Source organism: Lampetra fluviatilis, chromosome 37, assembly GCF_964198595.1.
Source record: "Lampetra fluviatilis chromosome 37, kcLamFluv1.1, whole genome shotgun sequence".
Lineage (NCBI taxonomy): Eukaryota > Metazoa > Chordata > Hyperoartia > Petromyzontiformes > Petromyzontidae > Lampetra > Lampetra fluviatilis.
In genome coordinates this window covers 7,950,409-7,976,560 of record NC_136311.1, presented here as the reverse complement: position 1 = coordinate 7,976,560, position 26,152 = coordinate 7,950,409, and the positions used below count along the sequence as shown (strand labels likewise).

Sequence of the window (26,152 nt, the reverse complement as noted above, 5' to 3'; positions counted from 1 at the left end):
AGGGCCACGCCCCTAGGCTTCCCCCCATTGGCTATAGACCAGGACCGGCAGAGCCAATCATCATGACGAGTTGTGATACGTCAGTGGGCCGGATATATCCTCACATTACACAAGTATAGAAGCCCCAACGATTGCTTTGTGTTAAACGAGTGGGAAGAAGCCCGTCACGTTCTCAACGATGATAATTCAGCGATGGACTCAATTTCACCAAGTGTTTATTATCATGAAAAGCGTAAATACAGCTTGTTAAGATTTCCAAACACCAAAACAGACACACATTTACAAGGCATCATTGTTCTACATAAGGGACACGTACTCGTGCTAAAATGTAAATTGACAAACATGTTCTAATAATAATAATTTCCTTTGAGGGCTCTTGCCCTCCGCATTTAGAATCAACGTGCGCTTAGAGTATTTGGCTGCTATAAAATAATGTCCACGTGATAAGCCACTTCGTTAAGCTATTCGTGTGTGGCCAGGTCGCTTCTGAAAAAAACCCAGCTATAGAGCTCAGTGAGCCTTATCTGGTAAAATAAAAATGTTTGTTCAGTTTTATTTGTGGGTATCTTTGCTCCTGCACATATCTGCCTGCTGGAGGATGTTGAAATGCGGATGCCATAAGGCACGATGCTATTTTAATTAGTTGATCAGAAAGAAAAAACACAGCAGCACCGGGTCCAATAAACTCAATAATCGCATCAAAAGGTCACACATTTTTATGGAATTCTGACCCTGTTCACACAAACTACACATCATAAACCTTCAGACGACTCATCGTTGAATTAACACTGGTGGGGGAGGGTCTAAGATTAATTACCTGGACAAACATACGAAAACACATATTAGCCACGTATATATAATAGACAAAGCACACCTTGTAAAACGCACAGTTCTGATATAAGCAACACACATGACACTGGTGGGGGGGGGGGCAAAGGGAAACTTCTGATACAAGACCACGACGCCAGATATAAGCACACATGGCCTAGCTCAGAAGGGGTGTGCTTATATCCAGGTTCTGCTGTACAGTATTGAGATGCGATGTAGTTTCCTGTTACACGGTAAATACATTACTGTGGTACTGAGCACGTCACGAAACTTATATATTTTTTAAAGTGAATAGAGTAAAAACTGACGCCACACTCGATTGAGCCATCAGGGAGGTGCTCATCTCTCGTTCACAGCTCCGAGCCAGTGGTGCCAATTCCACATTCCTATGGCGGGGACGAGTATAAATCCATAGGATGATCACTGTTGAACTCCCCCCCCCCACCCACCGCCACAGAGTGGTACGGAATTGTAATCGACCGCGGCGTTACGTTGGGCCGAGTCAACCTGCCAGCACGAACTGGACGTGCGACCTTCTGACTTGAGTCACCTGGCCGGGTTAACGAGTTCGGAGGTCACTGCCGAGACAGAAGCAACTGGGGAAAAGAAGGAATCACGGATGACAATAAGGCGGAGGGGGGGGGGAGTTATTTGTCCAGCAGTGGGAAGTTACAGGCATAGAGCAGCAGTAGCAGCACATGGCCTCTTGGTTCTGTACAAAATAAATTTTCCAAAATAATAAACACACCACTCTCGTGTACTGACACCACCCTCTCTCTTATACTAATAACACCTCTCGTGTACTTTTTAAAATTAAAGTATTAATATATTAACCCTACAACACGGCGACACATTCCAAAGACAATGAGAGCACTACGTTGTTCATTTTTTAATTAAAGCACAAACGTAAAACACAAACGCGCATTTGTAAACTATCTTGAAGTTATCATAAGTATGGTTAACAACCGCCCGAACGAAGGTTAAGGGACATGTTGCATCTCCAAAACGTTTACATGTTTGTGCGCAATAAAATACCAACATTTCGTTACTATGCGACCTGTGCAAGCTATGAGTGAGCGCGCGCGCGCACGCGTATATTCGTAATGACATCTCTATTGTGCAAAATAGTTCACTGAAAGGAATTCCGAGCAAATCTACGCGATGTGAAATGTACTGTTATTTTGTTCTTGTTGTTCAAGCAAACAGGCAAGCGACGTAAATCCTTCAGCTGATTAGAAAAAAAATGTCGCCCAAAATCCTTCCAGGGGTAAATTAAAAAAACATTAAAAACATGTTCTGTAAAAAAAAGTCAGTTTTCATTTTCGCTCAAAAACCTCGCAGCGGGTAAACGCGTTGCATCAAATCGCGGGCGAGCAGACACTCAACTGCCCCCACTCAAGTATGTCATGAAACACGGCAGATACAATTCGAGACGTCTGTACTTCATCACATCCAAATACATTATTTTTACAAGTGGCATTATACCCGTCCCACACGCACCACACATTTCACGACCGCCATTTCATTCCGTGAAGCAGAATTGCAACATTGGGGCCGTTGAATAGCCCGAATAAAATTCGTTAAAAAATACTTGCGTTGGTTGTTTTTGTGTTGCGTGGTTTTCTCCCCGCCCCCCCCTTCCCGTAACGCGACAGTTTTGATACAAACGAGGAATTATGTCTGCATTAACCACAATGGTTAATGTAGACATGATTCCTTGTAAAAGGTTTCAGTTTGGTGTTTTAACATTTTAAGACCTGTTTTGTTGCCAGAAAATAGGGGAAAACCTCTTCTTATATTTTGGTACTGGCAAAGGAGGTCCTATGACAATACAAACAAGACGGTAAAAACGAGGCAGGAAAGGTCAATCGGAAGCAACAACCGACTCAAAACAACTCATCAGGTTTTGATTAAGGACTCGTTAAATGCACAGCGCCACCCACGGTTGCAAAAAAAAGGCGGTTCGGACCCACGGCCGAGACAAACGCAGCGCTACCGAGCTGGATGCACGAATAAATAACGAGCGTGACGCAACACACGGTGCTAACGTCACGACGGGCGGCCGTGACGGGAGAGCGGCATGGGCCACCGGAACACCAGCGGTCACGGACGCTCGGGCACCTGGGCTTAGTTTCACCTGGGTCTTGCCGGTCGTGCTCTGCAGGCTCTAAGATGTGTTCTCCGGGTTGTTTCGCGTTTTGTTCGGCGCACCGTGCGCTGTCCAACGTTCCGTTCCGCGTGGACATCGTGCCGAACGACGCGCAGATCGATCCGGAAAACGCATCGGAGGGATATCAGCTGGGTGTGTTTGGGTCGGCGAGCCGGAAGGTATTTCTGCATCCCAGCACGCCACATCCAATACACCTCTTGCTATGGCTGTGGTTACTATGAGTCACGTTACCACCACCTCCACCGGTCTACCAGCGACACAGAAAATATCGAGCGAGAAATTAAGCCTCTGCGTGAGACTGTGGGCCTCCTCAGGGAGTACATGGGGGGGTCTCTATGTGTGTGTTTATGGGTCTCAATGGGTCTGTGTGTCTCTACGCAAGCCTACAATATCCGGAAAAAATATATTTCTGCACCCGGCACAACCACATTGAACATTACGACGACTCACTACGGCCGTTGATCCTGGCAGTCAAGTGCCACCCGTTCCAATCTTAACCAAGCAACCGAGAACATTGTTCAGTGAACAGGAACAACAACAAGAACATGAATTAAGCCCTACTATGTAAGAACCGCCCCCCACCTCCCTGCCACCTACTCCCTCCCCCTATTGACACCGGTCAACCTGTGGAGCTGGGAGTCCAACCGGGTGTTGCGGGAGGGGGGGGGGGCAGGGAGGGCACGAGGCTGCACACCCCCCCCCCCGCCCCCACTTAATCACTTGCAGTACTCGGGATGCTGCTCCAGGAAGTGCTTGAGTTTGGTGGGGAAGTCCGTCATGACCCCCGTGGCGCCCAGGCGGAATGCTCGCTCAATGTCCTCGTCGTCGTTGAGGACCCAGAGGTACACCTGGCGGGGCGGTAGCGGGAGTTACGTACGCGCGAAATGTACCTACGTTAAACTTCTTTCGCGCCGTACGTAGCCAACCATGCTAATCGGAGGGGCGGGGGTAAGGACAACACACTAAACTAGCCGGGAGAGCCTCACAGAGTCTCATGATTCTTTTTCAGGAGGCTGCTACCAGGCTTTTGCAGCAGGGTTGGGCAACGATGCTGTGTATAATCCCATTTGAGTAATTTCTGGGCGACTTTTGCAACATGGAACCATTACGCCGGCACGCAACGGCCTACTCTTGCGAATTACGTCACGGGATCTTTAACGCCCACTGCGAAGCAGGCAGCGCACTATTACCCAAGGGAGGCCGCTGGATTCGAACCACGAACCTCTTCAACGACAAGCGGCGAACGGCGTTTGTAATCCAGAGGAGGGGCTGTCAATGATTATTTACCCTTATTTAACTTCGTGTGTATCGTTTGTTGTTGGGTAATACGGGCAACAAACGTGGGAGGAGGGCTTTGCAGCACAGCTGGCAACACCTCCGCAGCAGTGAAAGCGATTTGCCCGTTGGGTTGTGGGCTTCCCGCAAGCGATCGTCGGCCTCACCTGTATGCCCCTGCGCTCCAGGTGTTTGAACAAAATCTTGCTCATCAGTATCCTGCAACGGAAAAGCAAGCACACGAGCGAGCGAGCGAGCGGTTAGAGAGGAGTTGCCACCAGGCCTCTCGTGCGCGCCGCCAAACAACCCCTTAATGTCTCCCACCAACACGATCGCATCTCCCCGTGCGCCTTCCGTGGCCGAGCGAGCGCGTAACACGGGAATATTTTCACGTGCCGCCCGTCGGTCGGTTGGGCTGGTCGGGACGCGTTGTTTAGCGTTTGTCGGCGAACGCTGGAGACGTGGCGGTTGGTGTCGATGGGCCGGGGGGTGCTGGTCGTGCGGCGTGAAGGTTGCGGGCGAGCGTGTGCCGGGTGACGAGACTCACCGGTCCGCGAGCCTCAGCACCCAGCGGTGGAGTTTGGACGTCGACTTTTCGTCGGCAATTCTGCGGCACAGCAACAGGGGGCGGGGGACGGCACGCTCATCGTCATCAAAGCGCGGTCGATAATTACGTGGGCAGATTACATACAGCATACATTTTATCAACAAAACGGTATTGCCCCGTTATTCTCCGGTTTTCTCCTCCACATTTAGAATCAACAACGCGCGTTTAGGGTATTCGGCTGCTGTAAATTTCCACGTGGCAAGCCAACTTCGTTGAGCTATCACTTGCGGCCCAGGTCGCTTCTGAAAAAGAGCTATGAAGGAAGCTCAGTGGGGGCCCTTACCTGGTAAAATAAAAAAAACAGTGGTTTAGGTTAGTTAAACACCTGCTCGAGGAGAGCAGCTCTCTCCAGAGCTCCAGCTGAGTGGAGGCTCGAGGTCAGCCGCGGCGTGGGCACGAGGTCACGGGGGCGACACCGGCATCACAAAGCTTCAGTTTGAACTCCGTACGTTGCGCCCACCCCGTTCCTCACATCGTTGCCTCCCAGTCCACAGCGCGCCCACACACTCACCATGCCCCCCCCCTCCCTCCATCCCCCGCGACTATATAATTCCTCGTCACAGCCATCTCTTAGACACACTTAAGCGGTTGTGCTTTCGCTACGTTGTCCCCAGCTGAAGAAGGACGCTTGTGTTGCGCGCGAAACGTCGTGATTTAATTTAGTTGTTTTCATTTATTTTATTTTATTTTTTACCTCCGTGACTTTACCGAAAAAATCAAAGAGTACCTTTAACTTTATTCGCGATATAGTGAATCAAAATTTGAATCTTTTATTTGTCCTGGAAGAATCCGATGAGCTCTGGAGCTCTTTGTCACAGATGTCCAGTAGGGGCATGGGGTCAGCGAGTTGCATTAACAAACAAGACAAAAAGACGATGTGAGTGCCATATAGAGGAGAGGTAAAGAGTGTCGCAATACATAATTATACATTTCTGCCGATTTGTCAACACCAAATGCATGCTTGGGGCAAGGCAGCAAAATAACAACAACAGTCCTAGACCACACCAAGACAACAACAACACAGACCCAGACCACACCAAGGCAACAATAACAAGTCCCAGACCACACCAAAACAATAACAACCACACAGTCCTATACCACACCAAGACAACAACAACAACAACACAGACCATACCAAGACAACAATAACAGCAACAACAACACAGTCCCAGTCCACACCAAGACAACAACAACAACAACTACCACCATTTCCCATGGGAGCGGCAGCTCGTGACGCAACGTCGGGCGAGCTGCAGCGACAGCGACGCTTGCGTAACGCTACACGACGCCGCGCCACGCACGCGGTGGCAACTCGCGCTTACCGACACAATTATATAAACGCAACGTGGAGTTGCATCACCCCCCGCAAACGTGACCGCATCCCCAGATGCCATTTGCCGTTGGGAGGGTGGCGGCGTAAAGCGGCGATTTGAGGAACGGGGTAATTTACTGGGCATCGGTGAAAAAGAGCTTTGTGGCTCTTCGGATTCCTCCAGTCTAAATAAAGATTCTGAAACTGATCTGTTTCACGGGAGAGAAACAGGCAGTCAATCAGAAAAATAGGAAAATACGGCACAGGCAGATCCCCACGTACTTGCAGAGTAACGTTACCTCGACTCACACGGAGGCAACATGCACAATACAACGCGGATTACGTAACCCCTCCGTAAGGCAGCAATCTGAAGACGCTGCGCAGAAACCGTGGGCGTATTTATTAACAGAGGTATATGGAAGGAGAGGGATCTCTTCGTGAGTCTAAGAGTCTCTGTACGAGCCTGTGGGTGTCTATGCGAGTCCTGTGGCTCAATACAAACTAGATTTACATAGAAAGCGATTGCATTCCAAGACAAATACCAAGGCTTGATTGACAGTGCCAGAGGCTTTGTTTTAAGTCGGTGAATAGAGGGAGGCGTAATGTAGGCGCGGTGTCTGAGACAAATAAACAAACAACACTGGATCACTCTGAGCTCAAAGGGGATTCCATTTGCCTTATTCTCTACGTGACTTTTCATCATCGACATCACCGGGCCATCGTCTATCCCACTGCTGCGATGCTCGTGAGCTGAATGATCTCCCCTTCTCTGTATCCACGGTGGACGAGCTATGTCGCCGATTCGGAAGTCAGATTTTTTAAGTGCGGAACAACATGGCACATTGATCAACCCCCGCTCGCGACCTCGCCGACCCCCGCTCGCGACCTCGCCGACCCCCGCTCGCGACCTCGCCGACCCCCGCTCGCGACCTCGCCGACCCCCGCTCACGACGCGCAATTTCCCGTCGCACCTGAGCACCATGGAGGGCATGGGGATCTCCAGGAAGCCCTCGGACAGCGGCACAAAGGGCAGCAGCCCCGTGTAGAAGAGCAGCAGCAGCACGACCACGCGCTTCATGCTGAAGAGGATGCCCACGTCCGGGTTCTGCGACAGCGACAACCACAACGACACGATAAACTCTCACTGGAGGCGCCCAATCTCGTGGGATCTCGGAAGCTTAGCAGGGCAAGCCTGCTGGGATGAAACCGGCGAACATAACCGCGCACGGGACACAACGGGCAGCACGGCCGCCGGGGGTCGCAGGGTCAGAGGGCAGGGCGCACCGCTTTGTGGCACTTCCTGATGACGACGTCGCTCGCGTTGCCCCACACGGTGAGGGACTCGCGACTATGCGTCCTGATCAGCTCCGACACCTGCCAAGAAATGAAACCGTCGTGTTAAGTTTAAACGTGTATTATTATTATTCTACATTTTGGGGGTTTTTTTTGTCTATGACCATAGTGACAGGTGTTATGGGGGGCTAGAGATGACAGGGCTATGCGGTTGAACAGCAGACAGCAATGAAGAAGAATTCGCCATTGTTTTGTACTTCTACGTTCCCCGAAACTATGCTTCCGCGCATTCAATGAACCGCACTGAGAAATGGTCAAAAAGCCACACTAGGGCCATACATTTTATACGCCCTGCAAAAAGCGTTTGTTGCATATCATTGTACTACCATTCTAATGAATCCATGCCTCCAGTTTCCTGGCTGGACGCTGGCCGAGTTCCTCTCCACCACCCCAACAATAAGGCGCGACCTCGCCGTTGCCACCGAAAATAGCTGGGCAACTGGCTACACGGAATCTTCTGTGTAACAAATACAATAATGTATCCATTTATATTCTTGGTTCTTTCGGTAAAGTCATGTAGAAGGGAAATAATAAAATAATAAAAATATAAAACAACAAAAAATTATCACGACGTTTCGACTGCAACACAAGCAATCATCATCAGGAGGTTGAACTGGCGACCTCTGGATTGCAGGTCCAGTGGACGAACCAAATGCACCTTGGCGCGCATCCTCGCGAAACATAAACCTTTGCTTATGAAGCCATCGACTGTTCATGAGCAAACGGGGCTTCATTTCAGCCGGGTCTGTCTGGGCTGGCGACCGGGAAAATATTCCCACACCTGGAACACTCACAACATCCAGTACACCTCTTGCCATGGCTGTGGCTACGAGTTGCCCGTCTCCTCCTGCCGCCGCAAGATCGAACCGGCGACCTCTGGGTTGCAAGGGCAGTCGGTGTGCTGACCACGAGACAGCCGCGGAAAGCATCCTCCACCCCCTCGCCCCGTCCGTGTGATTGCGAGCGGCTTGAGCGACGGCCGGAGTGGTGGAGGGGGATTTCTCTGCCCACCTTGTCTATGAGTTTGTCGTCATCCACTTTGATGTCCACGTTGATGACGGTGTCGGGGAAGGCCTCGAACACCTCCCGAAGGCGCGGGATGCGCGTGTCTCCTGTCCCCACGCAGCAGCACTCTGTCGGGCACAGAGCGAGAACACACACACGCGCGCACACATGCGTACGCACACACACACACCAGGCGCACACACGCGAGATTAAATTAATGAACCGCAATGAAGATGCCGACCAAGGTAGTCGAGTAAGATTATTGGAGACGATTCAGTGCGCACGACCTGCCACAACAGATAGCTTAGAATCGCGGTCACGGAGAAAAGCGTGGAAAAATGCACACTTGGAATTATACGAATAATAATGTACTTATTTTATGATGATGATGATAAGAGAGAGATGCAATGATTGACGTCATATGATTTGCATTAGAAGGAATTACACTTAGAGACAAAAAGAGGAACGCGTGGATTACGTATGAATGTGGAACTTCTTTCGCGCAGCATGTAGCCAACCGCGCTAATCAGAGGGAAGCTGTTGTGCACCGGGGGCTGGGTGGATCGTTGCATCGCAAGGTCGCGAGAGACCGCGGTGGGTCGGGCTGGCCATGGCTTACAATGATGACGAGAGTCAGGGAGTTGACCAGAGGGTGGGTGAGGGGGGGGAGACATTATCCCTCACCAGCCCTGATGAACCCGAGGTGGAATAGTGAACAAAGCGTTTGGGTAGAGGAGTGACATCGGGTGTGCTGAGCAGAAGGTCGACGGGGGGGGGGAGGGGGGGGGGAGGAGGGTCGGTGTGAAACGTGGTGATTAGAGGGGGGCGTGTGTACGTGTGTCGAACACCGTACGTAGCCAACCGTGCTCATCAGAGGTACAAAAGTGGACGGGGATGTGACTGGCGTGATGAGTGGGAGGGCGATGGGGGCGATTGGAGAGCTCCGCGAAGGGGTAACGACCGAGCCCTGCAGCGTTTTGACGAATTCCCGCAACACGACCTCCAGGGTTCCCTCGAGATATTAATTTTGTCCTTCGTGTCGTTTGCACGGCGGCTTCATTGGCACCGCGCGTCCCACGAGCACCGGAATCAAACCGCGATCAAACAGGGCAGAGTTAAATCGAAACTGGGGAGATGTTTCAGGTCCCCTAGGTGTCTTCCTTCGGTGGGTAAACAAGGCGGCTAACCAAGGGCAGTTCAATCTGAGGTGCCCCCCCCGAACCGCCTTGAATGCATTGTTTAAAATCCGAGATGGCAAAATTAGGAGGGGGTGAAAAATACTTCACAATGTATAATTATAATTTCCAGTCACTTTATCTACCCACTGCTGGATGAAGGCCTCCTCCTCTCACCACCCCGCAAAGTCATCCGTCCACCCAAGCTCCTGCGCACGAAAACGACTGACCCCCCCCACTCCATCCCCCATCCCCCCATTCCATCCCCCACCCCCCCTCCCCACCAGCACCCCCCATCGCTCCATCTCCTCGGCGGATAACCTCACGGACGCGTCCCTTCGCTACAAATTCAGCACATGTCTTGTGAAAGTCGTCTCGTTGGTTTTCTCCCGATTGCGCTAAAATCATCGGAGCTACTCCTGCCGCTCTCTGCTGAAGCGTCCCCCGCGCATGACAGACGCGCTATTGCGTGTCGGTCAGGGTGAGCACGCCCGCTACAATGACAGCACAACAGCACGACAGCACGACAGCCGACATCTGCAATGCCGGCACTTTACTCGTAATGTCCCTTGACGAGCTCAAGTGCGAGGAGCCAGACGGGTCGTTGCATCATCGCGAGACCGTGGTGACGATCTGGTGAAGGACTTCATCCAGCAGTGAATGGATCGTTATTGACGGTGATGAAGGCGGTGATGATGGCGATACACTAAGAAGTAGGTGGGTTGTGGTGATGCATTTGGTTAGCGCAGTGCGCTATGAACCCGGAAACCTGATTTTGATTCCTGGCCACGGCTAAATATCAGTGGCGAATGACACCCGTATCTGAATCAGTCTGGCTGCTCTCCACCGAGTTTCACCATCCCATGGTGATCAGCATGGTGAAGTATTATCAAACAACTACCCCAACATGGCATTGACAATGGGCAGTGCAGAACATGTTTTTTTACGATAGTAATTCAATACAAAACTACTGAAACAGCAGCCGTCAGCATGATTCACACGCGTTGACGGTTCTCCGCCGCTGGCCCCACAGTCTGGAACTCGCTGCCTCCCCCCCAACCCCCAGTGATCCATGCTGTCGACTGCCTGCCCCCTGTTCAAGTCCAGGCCCAAGACCTTTTCCAATTAACCGCTGCCTACAGCTGCCTGCCACACTCTCTCTCTCTCTGTCTATACCAGGGAGTCGGCAACCAAAATAACAAGAGGAGACATTTTTTTTGTGTTCGAATTCAGTAAAAAAAAAAACTCGGTACAGATTCCAGGAGCCGCCAATACACGTGAATACGAGACGGTGGGCCTTAAACACGTTCCTTCGGAGTGGGCAGGTAGGAACTTGGATGGACAGCGCATTCGTGCACGACAGACAAATATGCATGACAGACAGACAAATAATCCCTGGTGGGCAGTGTGGAACCTGTTGTTTCCTACCTGTATAAAGAGCCCTTAAAGAGCAGCATGCGGCTCCGCAGCTGCAGGTTGCCGACCTTCTGGCCTACACCATAAATGAACCCCCACCGTTATCCGTGCACCGTCTCGAGACGCGGTCGCGCGCTATATTTATAAAAGACTATAAATATATGTAAATCCAAACAGCGTTGCACCGTCGCGCGCTAGCGAACAGCGCAGGAGCCGGCCGCGCTCTTTCCAAGGTCGCGCAGTATAAACGGCTGCACGAGCCGAAAATAACCCGGCGGCCTGTGCGTTCTCGCAAGTCCAATAACGACGACGACGATCTCAATCTCCGCGTAGGGTCATCGTGGCTGTGCCGCACCACTGAGCTGTGTGGCTCTTTTTCAGAAGCGACCTGGCCACAAATAAAAGCTCAACGAAGTGGCTCATCATCGTGTGGACATTTAACGCAGCAAGCCAAAAACTCGAAACGCACGCCGATTCTAAACGCGGAGGGGGAAAAAGCGGAGGACCAGGAGAAAAATCCACGCGACTATGGGGAGACACCGCGGGATCAAAGCCTGCGTACCAGGCGAGGGAAATAACATCTCGTCACCGTGGACCATTGGCAGGGGGGTTGCTATCGTGGTGCTGCCCTTCGGTTCGCTTCACGCGGTGGCAGCATCCTCCCGAGCTCACGCGGAGCGAAACGTCGGACGTCACGCAGGGCAACACGAGAGACAACAACGGCGATTCGAACGAATCGCGTGCGTTTAATTTCCTCCGCCGTTAAACTCTGCGTGGCACCGAGAGGCAGTGTCCGTTTCCGGAAAGATTAATGAAACACGCACAAGCGCAAGTGCGTAATTGTGGATTACCGTTTTTAAATAGCTCTGTGCCAATCGACCGCTGAAGGAAGGCATCTCCCTTACTGGTGCCGGTCCTGGGGATTGTTTACCACACTCCGTCCACGGTTATCAGTTTGGGATGGCGGTGAAGGAGGGGAAGTCCAGGACCGGTTTCGATATCACTCTCAACCGATGTTAGCCATGGCTGGGAATCGAACTCAGGTTGTTAGGTTCATAGCACGGTTCGCTAACCATTGCACTTACCCTAGGACCCCCCCCCCATCCCTCACTTAACACACCAATACACAAAAGACAAAGGTGCCCTGTATAGCCAACCCAGACTGTTGGGGGTGAGCACTGTTAGCGAGCACCTATTAACTCAGCTCGCCGGGGTTTGTAGCGTAGAACTCGGGCGGCCGCGTCCAAAGCGTGGTGCGCCAACCGCTGGGCCACCGCTCCACGCCAACGTGAGCGTTGTCACCGTTTAAATGAACCAACTCCCCCACAGCCCCGCCCCCCCATGGTGGCAAGATGTTAACTCCCTTGCCTGGTATACAGGAGGTTATGGCTTCGATCCTGACCCTGACGCCTGCTGTATATTTGGAGTTTGCATGTTCTCCGGGTCTCCCGGTTTTGCCCTCCACATTTAGAATCAACATCGCGCGTTTAGAGTATGTGGCTACCGCAATCAAAATTTCCACGCGATGAGCCACTTCGTCGAGCTATCATTTGCGATGGCCAGGTCGCTTCTGAAAAAGCGCTGTACAGCTCAGTGGGCCTGACCTGGTAAAAACTACTTTTTTTATTCATATTTTACCGTTTAGCTTAATGAGCTCGGCGATTTGACCGCGCCGCTCTCCCACCAGAGTCTGGTTACCGAGCGCGGCCGGCACGCAGCGCTTAAACAGAAAAAGGAGACACTGCGTTTTCAATAATTCATCCTGCGCAGCTAGGATGAGGTGGGCCACAGTTTGCTGCCGCTGTTGTTGTTGTTGTAAGAGTTCACCACTCCCCCCTGCCCCGCCGCCCCAGCCCGAACCTCGCCGACAAACGCCCGGTTTGAGGACATGCCGCTGCCGACCGGAGGGGGGGGGTGGTGGGGTTGGGTGCCGAAATCTCCGCAGTACAGCCACGCGTTTCAGCCAGCGTCTCCTCGGGGAGCGGGGCTGGCTGGGGGTGGGGGGGCGGGGGATGGGGGCGCGCGGGGGGGGGCAGGTGAAACCGCTGGGTAAAAAAAAAGAATTGTTTCTTGGAATTTTGCCTCACTTGATACAGTAAATTTAGCTGTGACGGTCCCACCTGATGACGGAGACTTGTGTTGCCTCCGAAACGTCGTGATTTATAATATTATTTATATTATTTTAATATTATTTTATTTTTATTATTTATGTTTTACCTACGTGACTTTACCGAAAAAACCTAAGAGCATAAAAAAAAAGATGCCGCTCGCATCCGTTTACGCAACAGGGCGCAAAAACCACGACGGGGTCGGGCAATATGGTGAGTCTCTCCCCCCTCCCGTCACCCCCACCGCCTTCAACTTATTAAAATCTCATAAAACGAGAGACGACGATGCAAGCGAGGTGAAACAAATGCAAAAACGGACAATGGAGTGAGATCGCAAGAATAAGGAGCGATTCATTTCATTGTTTTCACGTTGATTAGTTTCACACTTCAATTAGACTTAGAATGTCTGGGGCGCCCCTTCAGCTGCGTAATGGCCCCTAGGCTTTTGCTTGGAACAAGTAACCGCCACTGAGCCACTGCGCTTCTCGCGAGCGGCTGTGGCTACCAGGCTTGTTTCTTTTTAAATCCTTTATATTAAGTTCGCTTGCTTGCTTAGGACCGTGCAAATCTTTCGGTCGTTTTTTAACCCACTTCCCGTGATCCAATCGAGCTGACATTTTCCACACAGACTCGTTGTGCGTGACAATTAATGTTCGTGAAAAATGTTTTCCAAAATTGTACACGTTTTAGGACAAAAATATTATATTTAGTTACCAATTGCTTAATGGTGCAATGCAATCATCTCACCCATAGGTGGCAGCCATCTCAAGCCAGAGGACGAGAGGACTAGCCGCCACGCATATAAAGGATTTATAGTGAAAAACTTTGTTTTTACGGGTTATACTTGTTTCTGTGTTTATTTTGATGTCCTTCACCCGCATCTCCGATTAGCACGGTTGGCTACGTACAGTGCGAAAGAATTTCAACATACATACACGTGCCTCCTTGCTCGAGTCGAGCAGCAACCCCAGAAAAACATTTATGAATTAAGCCCAGTCTGCAGCCAAGATGCCGGCTTCTTACTTGGTTGGAAGGTGACGTCAAGGCTGGAGTGGTAGCAAGGCAGGTCCTAAACATACGGAGAGGCGAGAAGAGACACGGGGAGATGAGCGGGGGCAAAACATGCATATGCGAACCAGTGTGAACAACACGCATTCACGCAAACACGCGTGTGCACGCAAACATGCGTGTGCACGCAAACACGCGTGTGCGTACAATCACAGTCATTCGCGACCGCACACAATCCTAAAATAACAATCCTAAAATTGCGCCCCTTTGACGGTCCATTCCAAAAAAGTTGGCTACGCCGTCCAAATTGAGCAATTACACAACGCCGCGCGAGAGACCGTTTATATAAGTGCGTCACGTAAAACGCAGGTCTCAATTTACGGCTTCATTTATTTAGAGTGACTGCAACGTGGGCATGGCCTAATCAACCGCGAGTCCCGTGCAAGAGATCATCACAGCCTCCCCATGGACCTTGCTGCTCCCTAGCATCCTCCCCCGTGCCTAGCACAGTGGGATCAGGGTTCAACCTCAGACTCATCTTCGTTTCACTCCCCTGCGCCTCGGTAATTCTCGCCAAGTCTGGAGCAATAAAGGTTAAGGGCGCAGCCCTGCAATTGCTTGCTCACGTCACTGCTGGCAGAAGGGCCTCCACGACAGACGGAAGTCTACCCCCTCCACGAGAGGGAAAAATCTCCCGAGAGGGTTCTTCCACGCGCGCCAAGTGTCTTGGAAGGGCTGGGAATACCCACACTCTACCCCACTACCTGCGATTGACTAACTGTAGTACATCCATTCATGCCGCTGAGTAGACATGGCAAGGGGGGGGGGGGGGATTTCTCTATCTCACTATTGTCCAGTTTGCCAACCCACGTAGTGCCAATAATAATGAGTTGTAAGAGTGGGCAGCACAGCCACGGACATTGTTGTACTATGCTATGCTCACGTCTATGCTCCCCATCTTCACCGACTCGCACTGTCCAGCACGCTGAAGTATGTTCGGATAACCTCCACGACTGGGGCTGGCTCAGTGAGATCCTCGTCAAGCAGTGATGCGATTTGCTTTTCTTTTTTAAATGAGCTGTACACGTATGTATGTGTGTGTAGTGACATAGAATCGGCCACGTAGCAGCACAGCGCTGGCTGCTGGCAGGGAAGGGGATATGCAGCTTACAGCAGCCCTGACTGACAGCAGGTCACGTGATAGACCAGAAGGAGATCTAGAGGGGGAAAGGTCATGGAAGGGGCACATCGAGAACCCGCTGGTAGGTTCCAGAAGGGGGCGTGGCCGGGGGCGGAGCCAGGCCGCGCTGACAGTATAAGAGGGGCTCCGGGAGGGGAGCTCGGGGCTGTCGTGTGGAGTGGGATCAGCGTCGTGCTGCTGCCGGAGTCTTCACCGTCGTCTCCGTCTTCACCATCTCGGCGTCGCCAGTCAGAGGCAGTCTACCAGCTGTCCTGACTGGGAACCGTAGTTACCAAGTGTGAACTGTTAAGGCCGTTTTAATAAACAGAGTGCCTCCTACTCTGAGTGTCTCTGAGCCAGTCACTACATATATATTTTGAACTTCTTTCGTACCGTACGTGGCCAACCGTGCTCATCGGAGACACGGAGAGGGGAAGGACCGCAATCTAAACACAAAAAGCAGTTCTAAAGAAACGAGTTTTCATTCTAGAACGGCGGCGACTTGAGAAAGCTTTCATCCAGCAGCGGATGGACCATGGCTTACGATAATGAACGATTTGTTAAGGTCAGTAATTCGAGTTTTTATAACCATCGAATTGGCGATATAAACCATTTTACGAGATCCACCTCGGCCTCCCACCCGCTCTACCCCCCCTCCCCGCCTCTCCCTCCTCATCACCTCCAAGCGCCCACACAGGTATGCGTCTGAAAAACCACCCAATCTAGATTTTAAAAGTGCATAAAATACATATCAATCCACCGCACGGACGAAGGCCTCCCCCCACGCCTTTCAGTCACGGGAGACTTCTCGGCCATACTTCACCAAGCCGGCCAATCCGGATCGGCTAACGAGTGTTGAGGGGTGGGGCACAGGTTCGGATATCATGCGCCGCCGCTGCTGTCCAGGGTTAGGTACATTTTATTGCGGCCCCGGGTAAAGTTCATTGGGAAACAAATACTCATGTTCGATGGGGGAACTGGTTAAAGAAACCTGGTTACAGCACACACAAAACTAACAAACCATAAATCAAAACAAGTCAAGTTCCGAATGGCAGGGTCCGTGCATCAACAATGTACAACCAGAACAAACTATTTACGAGGCTAAAATAAACCATTGCATATACAACAACCGAACACATGTAGAACACTTAAAGTCTGCAAAACAGAGCGGTCAATGACACGCACATTGGAAAGGAAATCTGAGGTCTGTTAGCCGTGGCTGGATTCGTAGCGCGGTAAGCTAACCGCAGCACCACCGCTCCAGCAACGGATGGGGACTGAGTTTTCACCACCACTAATTTCCCAACTTGTGACACACAGAAAAACCACACGGTGAAGAAAGAAATGTCCATTCCTGTTGACTTGCAACAGATAACGGATCCTTGCTTTTCATCATCATCACGACGCGGAACAAATCCCTCGGAAAATGACCGGACAGAATCACTTCCTACCTCTCTTGAACCGTGCGGCGGAACTTCTGCGTGCCGACACTCGCCCCCAATTCTGTTGCCCCGACAGAACCGCATCCCCCCCTTCGTATCCCCTTGAGCTGCTGTGCTACGCGCAGAATTTCATTATGAGCCAACCACCCCGAATGCACCTGCTCCCATCAGAATTTCGGATGCCAAGCAGCTCCGAGCAGCTCTGCGAGGCAGCTTGTGCGGAAATTCCTCGCGTTGTCATATGACGCGTTTTCGCAACAACACGGTTTCTTCTACCCGGGAACACTTTACGCGCAACGTGGAACGCGCCGTTCTAACGCGGCTTTCTGAGCGGTCGACGACGAACTACTTTCTTGAGCTGCGTGACTGAGTGGTACAGCTGCAGGCTGATTTTATAGTGCAAATGTGGTTCAATATTTATAAAAAAAGATGTATTTATGCCCTGTAATATATGCATATATACAGTACCGTATTTTCCCGCATATAACCCGCAGACGCAAATACCCCGCAAAAATAGCGTTTTGTGTAAAACAAATTTCAGATAGCCCGCACCTCCATATACCCGCAGGGTCTTGTTTTGTTTGTAAAAAGTGGTATACCCCGCGGGTTATATGCGGGAAAATACGGTAATTCCTCGCTTGACATGGCACATTTCAGGAACGCATCATCTGCCGCGCTGAACGAGGGATTCTTGTACTGTACTCCCGTGCCCCCCATGTCTATGCTCCTTGCCTTCACCAAATGACGATTACCAGCCCCCCCACGACCCCGCATGATGACGATGGGACAGTACACGTTTGGTGGCGTACACGTCGCTGCTGGTGTCGTCGTAGACGCGACCGTGTGTTTGGTTCGAAGTCAAACCTTCACTCGCTTACAAAGCAATGGGTCAGCAATAGGTCAGCAATTCCGTAGCCTCAGCGTTAGGTCACGGGCAGGGCACCAGGACCACGGGCCGACCGTCCGGCCACCCACTTGCTCCGAACAAAGACGGTCACTGTATCGCGTGCTTCCAGATGCGCTTCTGTGGCCGTCTGGAACACTCTTCCTTACAATATTAGGAAGCCACTGGAACTTTGCATTTTATCACCGAAATTGAAACCTAATTTCTTTAGAACTACTTTTGTATTTAGTTTGTTGTCCTTCCCCCGCACCTCCGATTAGCACAATTGGCTACGTACGGTGAGAAAGAAGTTCAACATACACCAACTTTTGGCTGGCCATCGAACAAAGACGATCACCGTATCGCACGCTTTCAGATGCGCTTCTGAGGCCGTCTGGAACGCTCTTCCTTCCGATATTAGGAAATCACTGGAGCTTTGCATTTTTTTATCGAAATTGAAAACGAATTTCCTTAGAACTGCTTTTCGTATTTAAGTTTGTTGTCCTTCCCCCGCACCTCCGATTAGCACGGTTGGCTACGTACGGTGCTAAAGAATCTCAAGATACACAAATACATCTACGCTGCGAACACAGGGTGGCCCTGAATTACGGGACACCCCAAATGTTTGCTTTGTTTCGGAGAGCAAGACCAGATCGGGTACAAAGACAGCAGAACAACAATGTTTGATGTTTTCAAAAGACGTTGCAGAAACAACGAGGTTTGTCAAGTCGCGCTCTGACAGGGGGGGCCCCCCCTTCCCTTTATCTGCCCTGATCCCACCCTCACCCCCTCCCCCCACCTTCACCAAAGAACACGACGAAGCAACGCGCAGATGAAAAACGCAACAAAAATCTTGTAAGGTCTATGAAATGTAGGCGGTGCTCACGGCGTAACGGAGGTCGGAGATTTTGGCGTCCAAACCGCAGAGACGCTTGAGGCGCTGGTCGTGGACGACCACCACCTCGTCGTCCCGGGTCAGGTGGCAGTCGAGCTCCAGCATGTCCGTGCCCAGCGCCACCGCGCTAAAGCACACAGGGCACACGCAAGCAAAGACAAAGATCCCCCGTATAGCATTAACAGACTGTTGGGTCAAGTGCTGTTTGCGAGTAAGCGCCTATGAAGGCCGGCACGGTACGCACAGCCGCACACACGTGGCACACATTCGCGCGCACACAAACAAAACCGTACACGTGTATTACGCACGTGACATGCAGGTGGCACGCAATCGCGTGTCACATGCATGGATTAATTAACACGCACACAATTGCGCACGGACATACACACAAACGCATATGTGGCACGCAATTGCACATTTGCTACTGCAAAAAAGCATACACACGGCGTATACAAAGTTGCATATACAATCGCATACTCAGAAAAGCACACTCACAATTGCACATAAGTGGCATGCGATCACTCACACGGCATGAAATTGCACTCGGGCAGACACGTGGCACGCGTGTGAATTTCTCAATTGGCGCAATTGCACACGCTCGCGCACACACAACATGAACGCACATGCAGCGAGCGCCTATGAAGGCCAGCACAGCACATGAGGGGGTGGGTGGCCAACACCATGCCCGGCCGCCTTTGTCTCCCTAGTGGCAATGTTTACACATTGCACCGGGTACTCATTTGAGGCCGAGTCGACCTAGGGGAGGCCCAAGACCGGTTCAGATAATCGTCACTGGTGTTGGCCGTGAGCGGGAATCGAACTCGGGTGCCAGGTTTGTAGCGCAGCACGCTAAACGCTAAACTACCGCTCCTCACAAGCAGCGCGCAACAACCACACACACACAGGACGCAAGCGCACACACAGTAAGCACACAGCACGCAACATGCACACGGCATGAATGCAGCAGACAGCGCGCGCAAATAACTTGTGCAGCACACGCAGAAAGAAAACAGACGTCACAGATATGTGTGGCACATGAGCACAACTCCAGATGAGAAATCTAAGATGCAATCTCAAGACCCAAAGTCAATTATAGAGCCCAGACAGTTGTGCAGGCTCTGCGTGTATTATTAGGGCAATAGGTTCACAGGAAGCAAGAGTTGGCAGCATGCCACATACATCCACACTACAGCTGTAAGCATATTTGGGTTTTCACCCATCAAACAAAATTAGTCACGTGACCACCACCCCCACGTTAATTGGGGATTTTATGTTTCAATTAAATCTTGAGCAGAGGGCTGGCTTTCTCCGAGAACAGAGACGCTCTGTACGCCAGCTCTCCCCTTTTGCCTAATCTTGTCCTACCCGGTAACCTAACCTCCAATGCAATGACTAACACGGAGGGACCGAGGGTTTCGCCGTAGCGCCCGTGCCTCGTGCAACTGTCGAGATTTCCTGGGATTGAATGACGAGACTGCCGCTTAATCACGGTAGCCAGATCATACCCATGTCCCACCAGTGTAACCCATGCCCCACCAGAGCCACCCACAGCGCCACCCACGTCCCACCAGTAACACCTACACAAGAGTCGGTCCGGTGCCATGTTGGCATGTCATAAAGATGGAAACTGTTGCTAAGGTGCATAATTAACCTCACTGCAGGCTAAAAAAACATTTAATGCAAACCAGTTGATATAGAAAGCTGTACACACCCAATTAATTGCCATAAACCAGATTGCATGACACCTCATCAGCAGTAGAGCCAGGTGACGCGCATTCCAAAGTCTAGTACCACCACTAATCTCGCTACCGATGCCCTGTGAGGTCGTACAGACTTAGTTACTGCAATAATAATAATACATCTCGGTGCTTTACCGCTTCGTTCGGTGTGAGTTGGAAGAGGTTTTGGGTGGGTGGGGGAGGTGGGGGAGGGGTATAAGACCATTTCAGACATTACTCGCCACCGGTGTTAGCCGTGGCGTCGCCGGGTTCAGAGGTTGCGAGGCCAGACATTGCGTGGAGGGTAGTGAGATGGGAAGAGATAGAAAGGAGAGTGCATGGAGAGGTAATGGAGTACATAGAGGGGAGTAGAGTGAAATGAGAGGGAAGAGGAGTTGACTTTGGGATTAGTAGCGAAAACATTGTTTTAACGAGAGATTTTGAAGACCAATAAAAGTGTTGTGGCTGCGTGTGTGGGGAGCGGTGGTGGAGCGGTCAGCGCGCAGCACTACGAACCCAGCGACCCAAGATCGATTCCCGCTCATGGCCAACACCAGTGACGATCATCTGAATCGGTCCTGGGCCTCCGCTAGGTCGACTTATTCTCAAAGATCTTCGGCATAGCCTGAACAGGCTGTACGGGGGCTCTTTGTCTTCATCTGTGTATAATGACGCTGCGTCTTAGCCTTCCTGAGCAAAATAGTTGAGGAGAAGAAATACTCACTGCTTGAACGCTGTCATGGTGTTTTCTAAATTCTCTCCGGCTCCTAAAGGAGAAGAAAACAAACGTAATTTCAATAACATTTTCCAAATAAACACAGCACACACCAAAATAGCACCGTCACCATTAATAACAAGATTCTGCGCTTTATTTTAAACGTGTAAAAACCGTCATAATGTACAGCAACTTTATCGATCCACTGCTGCTAGACATTGTCCTCCCTGCGTCTTTCCATCATCAGCATCAGCATTGGTCAATCCACTTGTGGATAAGGACCTCCCAAACAAGCAAGGCACCGTCTCTCGCAGTCCTGCGCCGTGCAATCTGCACAGCAGCCGATTTCATGACTCCATCTCTGTAAAGGGACATCCTCACCTGAGGCGCCACTCCCTCCCCTTGGCTGTCACTCTGTTGGCCTCTTCCATCAAGGGGGTTGCTTGACCATACTTCACCAATACTGTACTGGCAAGTGCCAGTTCGAAAAGGGAATTGAGTTCAGGAAAATCCCCATTGTTCACTCTTCTGTATTAAAAGCATTCAAACTATTTTATTTTTATTTTACCAGGTAAGGCCCAGAGTTATATAGCTCTTTTTTTTTAATGGATCTGGCCACCAATGATAGCTCAACGAAGTGGCTTATCATGTGGAAAGTGATCGCAGCCAAATGCTCTAAACGCATGTTGATTCGAAATAAATGTGGTGGGAAAAACCGGAGGACCCGGAGAAAAATCCACGCGATCACGAGGAGGACATGCAAACTCCAAATATACAGCAGGCATCAGGGATCGAACCCCCAACCTCATGCAAACCAGGCGAAGTAGTTAACGTCTTACCACCACAAAATGTGGACGTAAACGTAAATCTGCGTCAACATTCGGCATAAACCATTCATATTTTTTTTTACAAAAATGTGTTTTTTTACACATCGGCTGTGTCACATGTTTCTGTATCACACGTATTTGATGCATTTCACCATCTCATCCGACCACATTTGGATCTCAAATTCAGAAGCGGATACTCATACCTGTGCGAACTAATATTCCACTTTGGGAAAGAACATTGTTCTTGTTGTTTTTTATAACGAATCGTGCTTTTGTGGAGTTTGCGAGACACACTGTGTGTAGCAAATCCCATTAATCCCATAAATCTCCGTAGGACTGCGAGATACGCCACCGGATTTGGGGAGTCCTATATCCAGCAGTGGATAGACCATGGCCAATTATATACGACCCGTTCATATTGTAGGCCGACGTCAATGATGGTGACGAAGATGATTATACAAAATGTTAATTATCTTTCTCGGGTCGTGTGACGTTTGTCCGACGTTCCATTCCACGTGCCGTGCTGGTGGCGGGAAGAGGGAGTTGGGGGGGGGGGGATAAAAATTTGCATTCTATCAATTCCCGAGGAGGAAGCTCCCAGCAGCACGTGGAGCGAAACTTCGGACATCGTGCTGAACAACAACAACGCGCAGAAGCATGACCCGAAAATACAGCGGAGAGGATACAACAACAAAATAATGATGATGATGGCGGCGGTGCTGAAATCCAACACGAGACTTTCGGCACGAAGGCCAAACTCGCAACGATCTCTCTCCAGCACTCGCGGGGAACATTCACGCAGCGTGTGCACGAAGCTCCGATTTCAACCGACGTTTGCACGTCAGCCGCACGCGGTGATAAGAGGGGGACCGCTGAAAGGTCACGTTGCCCTTCGTGACTCCATTAAGGTGCGAGAGGAATTATCCCAAAAGACAAATATCCCCACGTACAACCGTAACAGACTTCTTGGGGAAAGTGCTGTGAGCGATCGATTACACTCATATCGCTTTACACACACAGACGCGCGCGCACACGAAGTGTCGTTTAGCTGGTGCTGTGTCTTCCAGTTACCACAGAGATCAACCCCCTCTCAACTCGATACAACTTTTGGAGGCAAAATTTCCCCACCATCAAAGAAGTCCTGTTCGGAGCAGTGGGAATCAATCTACTCTCGCTCTCGTTAATATTACTCACGGGGAAACACTACAGAACAAGAGGTAAATTAACAGTGTGAAACCATAAGAAACAACACGTTGGTCATAATCCAGATTCCATCAAAGACAAAATAATCTAGCCGTCGGAGCGTGACTTGTTCGGCAACGTATACAAAATTATTTGTCCAGAAAGTCTCGTCAGATCGTGTGTGTTTTGTTAGATCATCTGGGGGTGCACTTCCACCGTAGCAAGATGTTAACTACCTCCCCTGGTATGCAGGAGATCGTGGGTTCGATCTCGACGCCTGTATATTTGGAGTTTGCGTGTTCTTCCCGTGGGCGCGTAGATTTTTCTTCTCCGGGTCCCCCGGGTTTTTCCCTCCACACTCATAAACATGGGCTTAGACTCCTTAGAGTATTTGGCTGCTGTAAACTTTCACGTGATAAGCCACTTCGTTGAGCTATCGTTTGTGGCCAGGTCGGATCTGAAAAATAGCTCTTTAGCTCGGTGGGCCTTACCTGGTGAAATAAAGAATAGTTTCGTTTTAAATTTATTCAAATTCCACAATTTATGAGGCGGTTGCAGTGGAACGTATTCCAATAGTGGGAGGAGACACGATTAGTTGGCTTATCATGTGGATATTTATAGCTGCCAAATAATCTAAATGCGCGTTGATTCTAAATGTGGAGGGAAAACCCAAAGGACCCGGAGAAGAAAAATCCACGCGACCACGGGGGGAGAGAATGAGACACCGAAAACTCCAAATATACAGCAGCAGGGGTCAGGGGTTGGGCATTGAACCCACGACCTCCTGCACACCAGGCGAGGTAGTTGACATCTCTTAGCCACCGTGGCGCTAGGAGGCGAAGGTGACATTTCAACGATCATGTTCCATCACAGTCTGCGCCGTATAAGTGTATACACTTTGGTTGGAATCGGAGCGTCGCAAGCCGGCAATGTTTGTTCCTCGACAGATATATTCCGAAGCGATTTTCTTCAATGGAAAAAAGAAAAATTAACCCGTAAAATCAAAGTTTTTCACTATAAATCCTTTATATGCGTGGCATCGGGGCGGCTAGAGTCCTCTCGTCCTCTGGCTTGAGATGGCTGCCACCTATGGGTCAGATGATTGTCTGCCACCATTAAGCAATTGGTAATTAAATATTTAAAAAAAATTCCCTAAACAGTGTAACTTTTGGGAATTTTTTTTCACGAAAATTAATTGTCACGCACAACGAGTCTGTGTGCAAAATGTCAGCTCCATTGGATCACGGGAAGTGGGTTAAAAAACGACCGAAAGATTTGCACGGTCGTAAGCAAGCAAGCAAGCACGCAAGCACGCAAGCACGCAAGCAAGCAAGTGAACTTAATATAAAGGATTTAAAAAGAGACTCCGCAATGATTCTGAAACCGCACGGCAAAACCGCGTCCCGCTGGACACACACAAAACGGCAATTGCAGACAGTATTAGCATCTCACCACTCCCGTGGGAGATGAGAGACGTGAGCGAGAGATAGCGAGAGATAGCGTGAGGAAGCATATCACCGCCTGTGGGAGAAGAGTGAGATGATGGGGAGATGGAGTGAGGGAGATAGAGTGACAAGACATCTCACCAAACCTTGAGGCAGACGAGAGAGATGAGAGGGAGATGAGAGGGAGATGGAGCGAGGGAGCATCTCACTCACCGCCCCGGTGCGAGATGAGAGTGAGATGAGAGTGAGATGAGAGTGAGATGGAGCGAGAGAGATGAGAGTGAGATGAGAGTGAGATGGAGCGAGAGAGATGAGAGTGAGATGGAGCGAGGGAGCATCTCACTCACAGCCCCGGTGCGAGATGAGAGAGAGATGAGAGTGAGATGGAGCGAGAGAGATGAGAGTGAGATGAGAGTGAGATGGAGCGAGTGAGATGAGAGGGAGATGGAGCAAGGAGACATCTCACTCACCGCCCCGGTGCGAGATGAGAGAGAGATGAGAGTGAGATGAGAGAGAGATGAGAGTGAGATGAGAGTGAGATGGAGCGAGTGAGATGAGAGTGAGATGGAGCGAGGGAGCATCTCACTCACAGCCCCTGTGCGAGATGAGAGAGAGAGAGATGAGAGGGAGATGGAGCGGGAGAGATGAGAGGGAGATGGAGCGAGATGGAGTGAGTGAGATGAGATGAGAGTGAGATGAGAGTGAGATGGAGCAAGCAGACATCTCACTCACCGCCCCGGTGCGAGATGTGTCTGCAGGTGAAGCGCGGCCTCTTCCTCTGGTGCAGCAACCCCGGCAGCCGCAGCAGCAACGCGGACGTGAGGACGTAGCCGCCCAGCGCCGACAGCACCACCACCGCGGTGGACATCGCTGCTGATGATGATGCTGATGATGATGTGTTTGGTGGTGTTTGGTGGTGTTTGGTTGGTGGTGGTGTTTGTTTGGTGGTGGTGGGTGGTGTGGCTACGTGAGAAGGATGAGGTGGTTAGCGGTGGCGTTGTTATTGTGGCTATGCGAAGAGGTGGTGGTGTTGTTGTTGTGGCTATGTGAAGAGGTGGTGGTGGTGGTGTTACTGTGGCTATGAGAGAACGTGATGGTGGTGGTGTTGTTGCTGTGGCTATGAGAAGAGGTGATGGAGACGGAGGAGGTGGTGGAGACGGAGGAGGTGGAGGTGGTGGAGGCGGAGGAGGCGGAGGAGGTGGAGACGGAGGAGGTGGAGGTGGTGGAGACGGAGGAGGTGGAGGTGGTGGAGACGGAGGAGGTGGAGGTGGTGGAGACGGAGGAGGTGGAGGTGGTGGAGACGGAGGAGGTGGAGGTGGTGGAGACGGAGGAGGTGAAGGTGGTGGAGGCGGAGGAGCCGGCTCCTCGTGTTTACAGGAGGATGTCACCGCCGGCCGCTTCCGCGTTTGGTGCGCGTCACTGCCTACGTCACGCAGCACTCATTCAGTTTATTTCATTCGTTCGTTCGTTCTCAAGGTCGTTCATTTACCGACGCGCTTAATTATTCGAGCGTTCATTCGGTAATTTCATATTTTTTTGTTTTATTTTGTTAAGCAATTCTACTGGTCGCCGAATCGTTCATCAATGAAGTAATTCATCTTGTTATTA

General features: G+C 50.7%; 1 protein-coding gene across 1 annotated transcript; it reads right to left on the bottom strand.

Annotated features, from left to right (window-relative positions):
* Positions 1-1,704: 1,704 nt before the first annotated feature.
* Positions 1,705-25,952, bottom strand: LOC144945315 (lysophospholipase D GDPD1-like). The gene is made up of 10 exons (XM_078873744.1): positions 25,277-25,952; positions 21,100-21,142; positions 18,649-18,784; positions 14,273-14,318; positions 8,557-8,678; positions 7,477-7,566; positions 7,164-7,297; positions 4,821-4,880; positions 4,441-4,492; positions 1,705-3,846 (listed from the first exon to the last, which is right to left on the bottom strand). The coding sequence occupies exons 1-10, from the start codon at positions 25,410-25,412 to the stop codon at positions 3,715-3,717; spliced, it is 951 nt and encodes a 316-aa protein (XP_078729870.1). The 5' UTR covers positions 25,413-25,952; the 3' UTR covers positions 1,705-3,714.
* Positions 25,953-26,152: the final 200 nt, after the last annotated feature.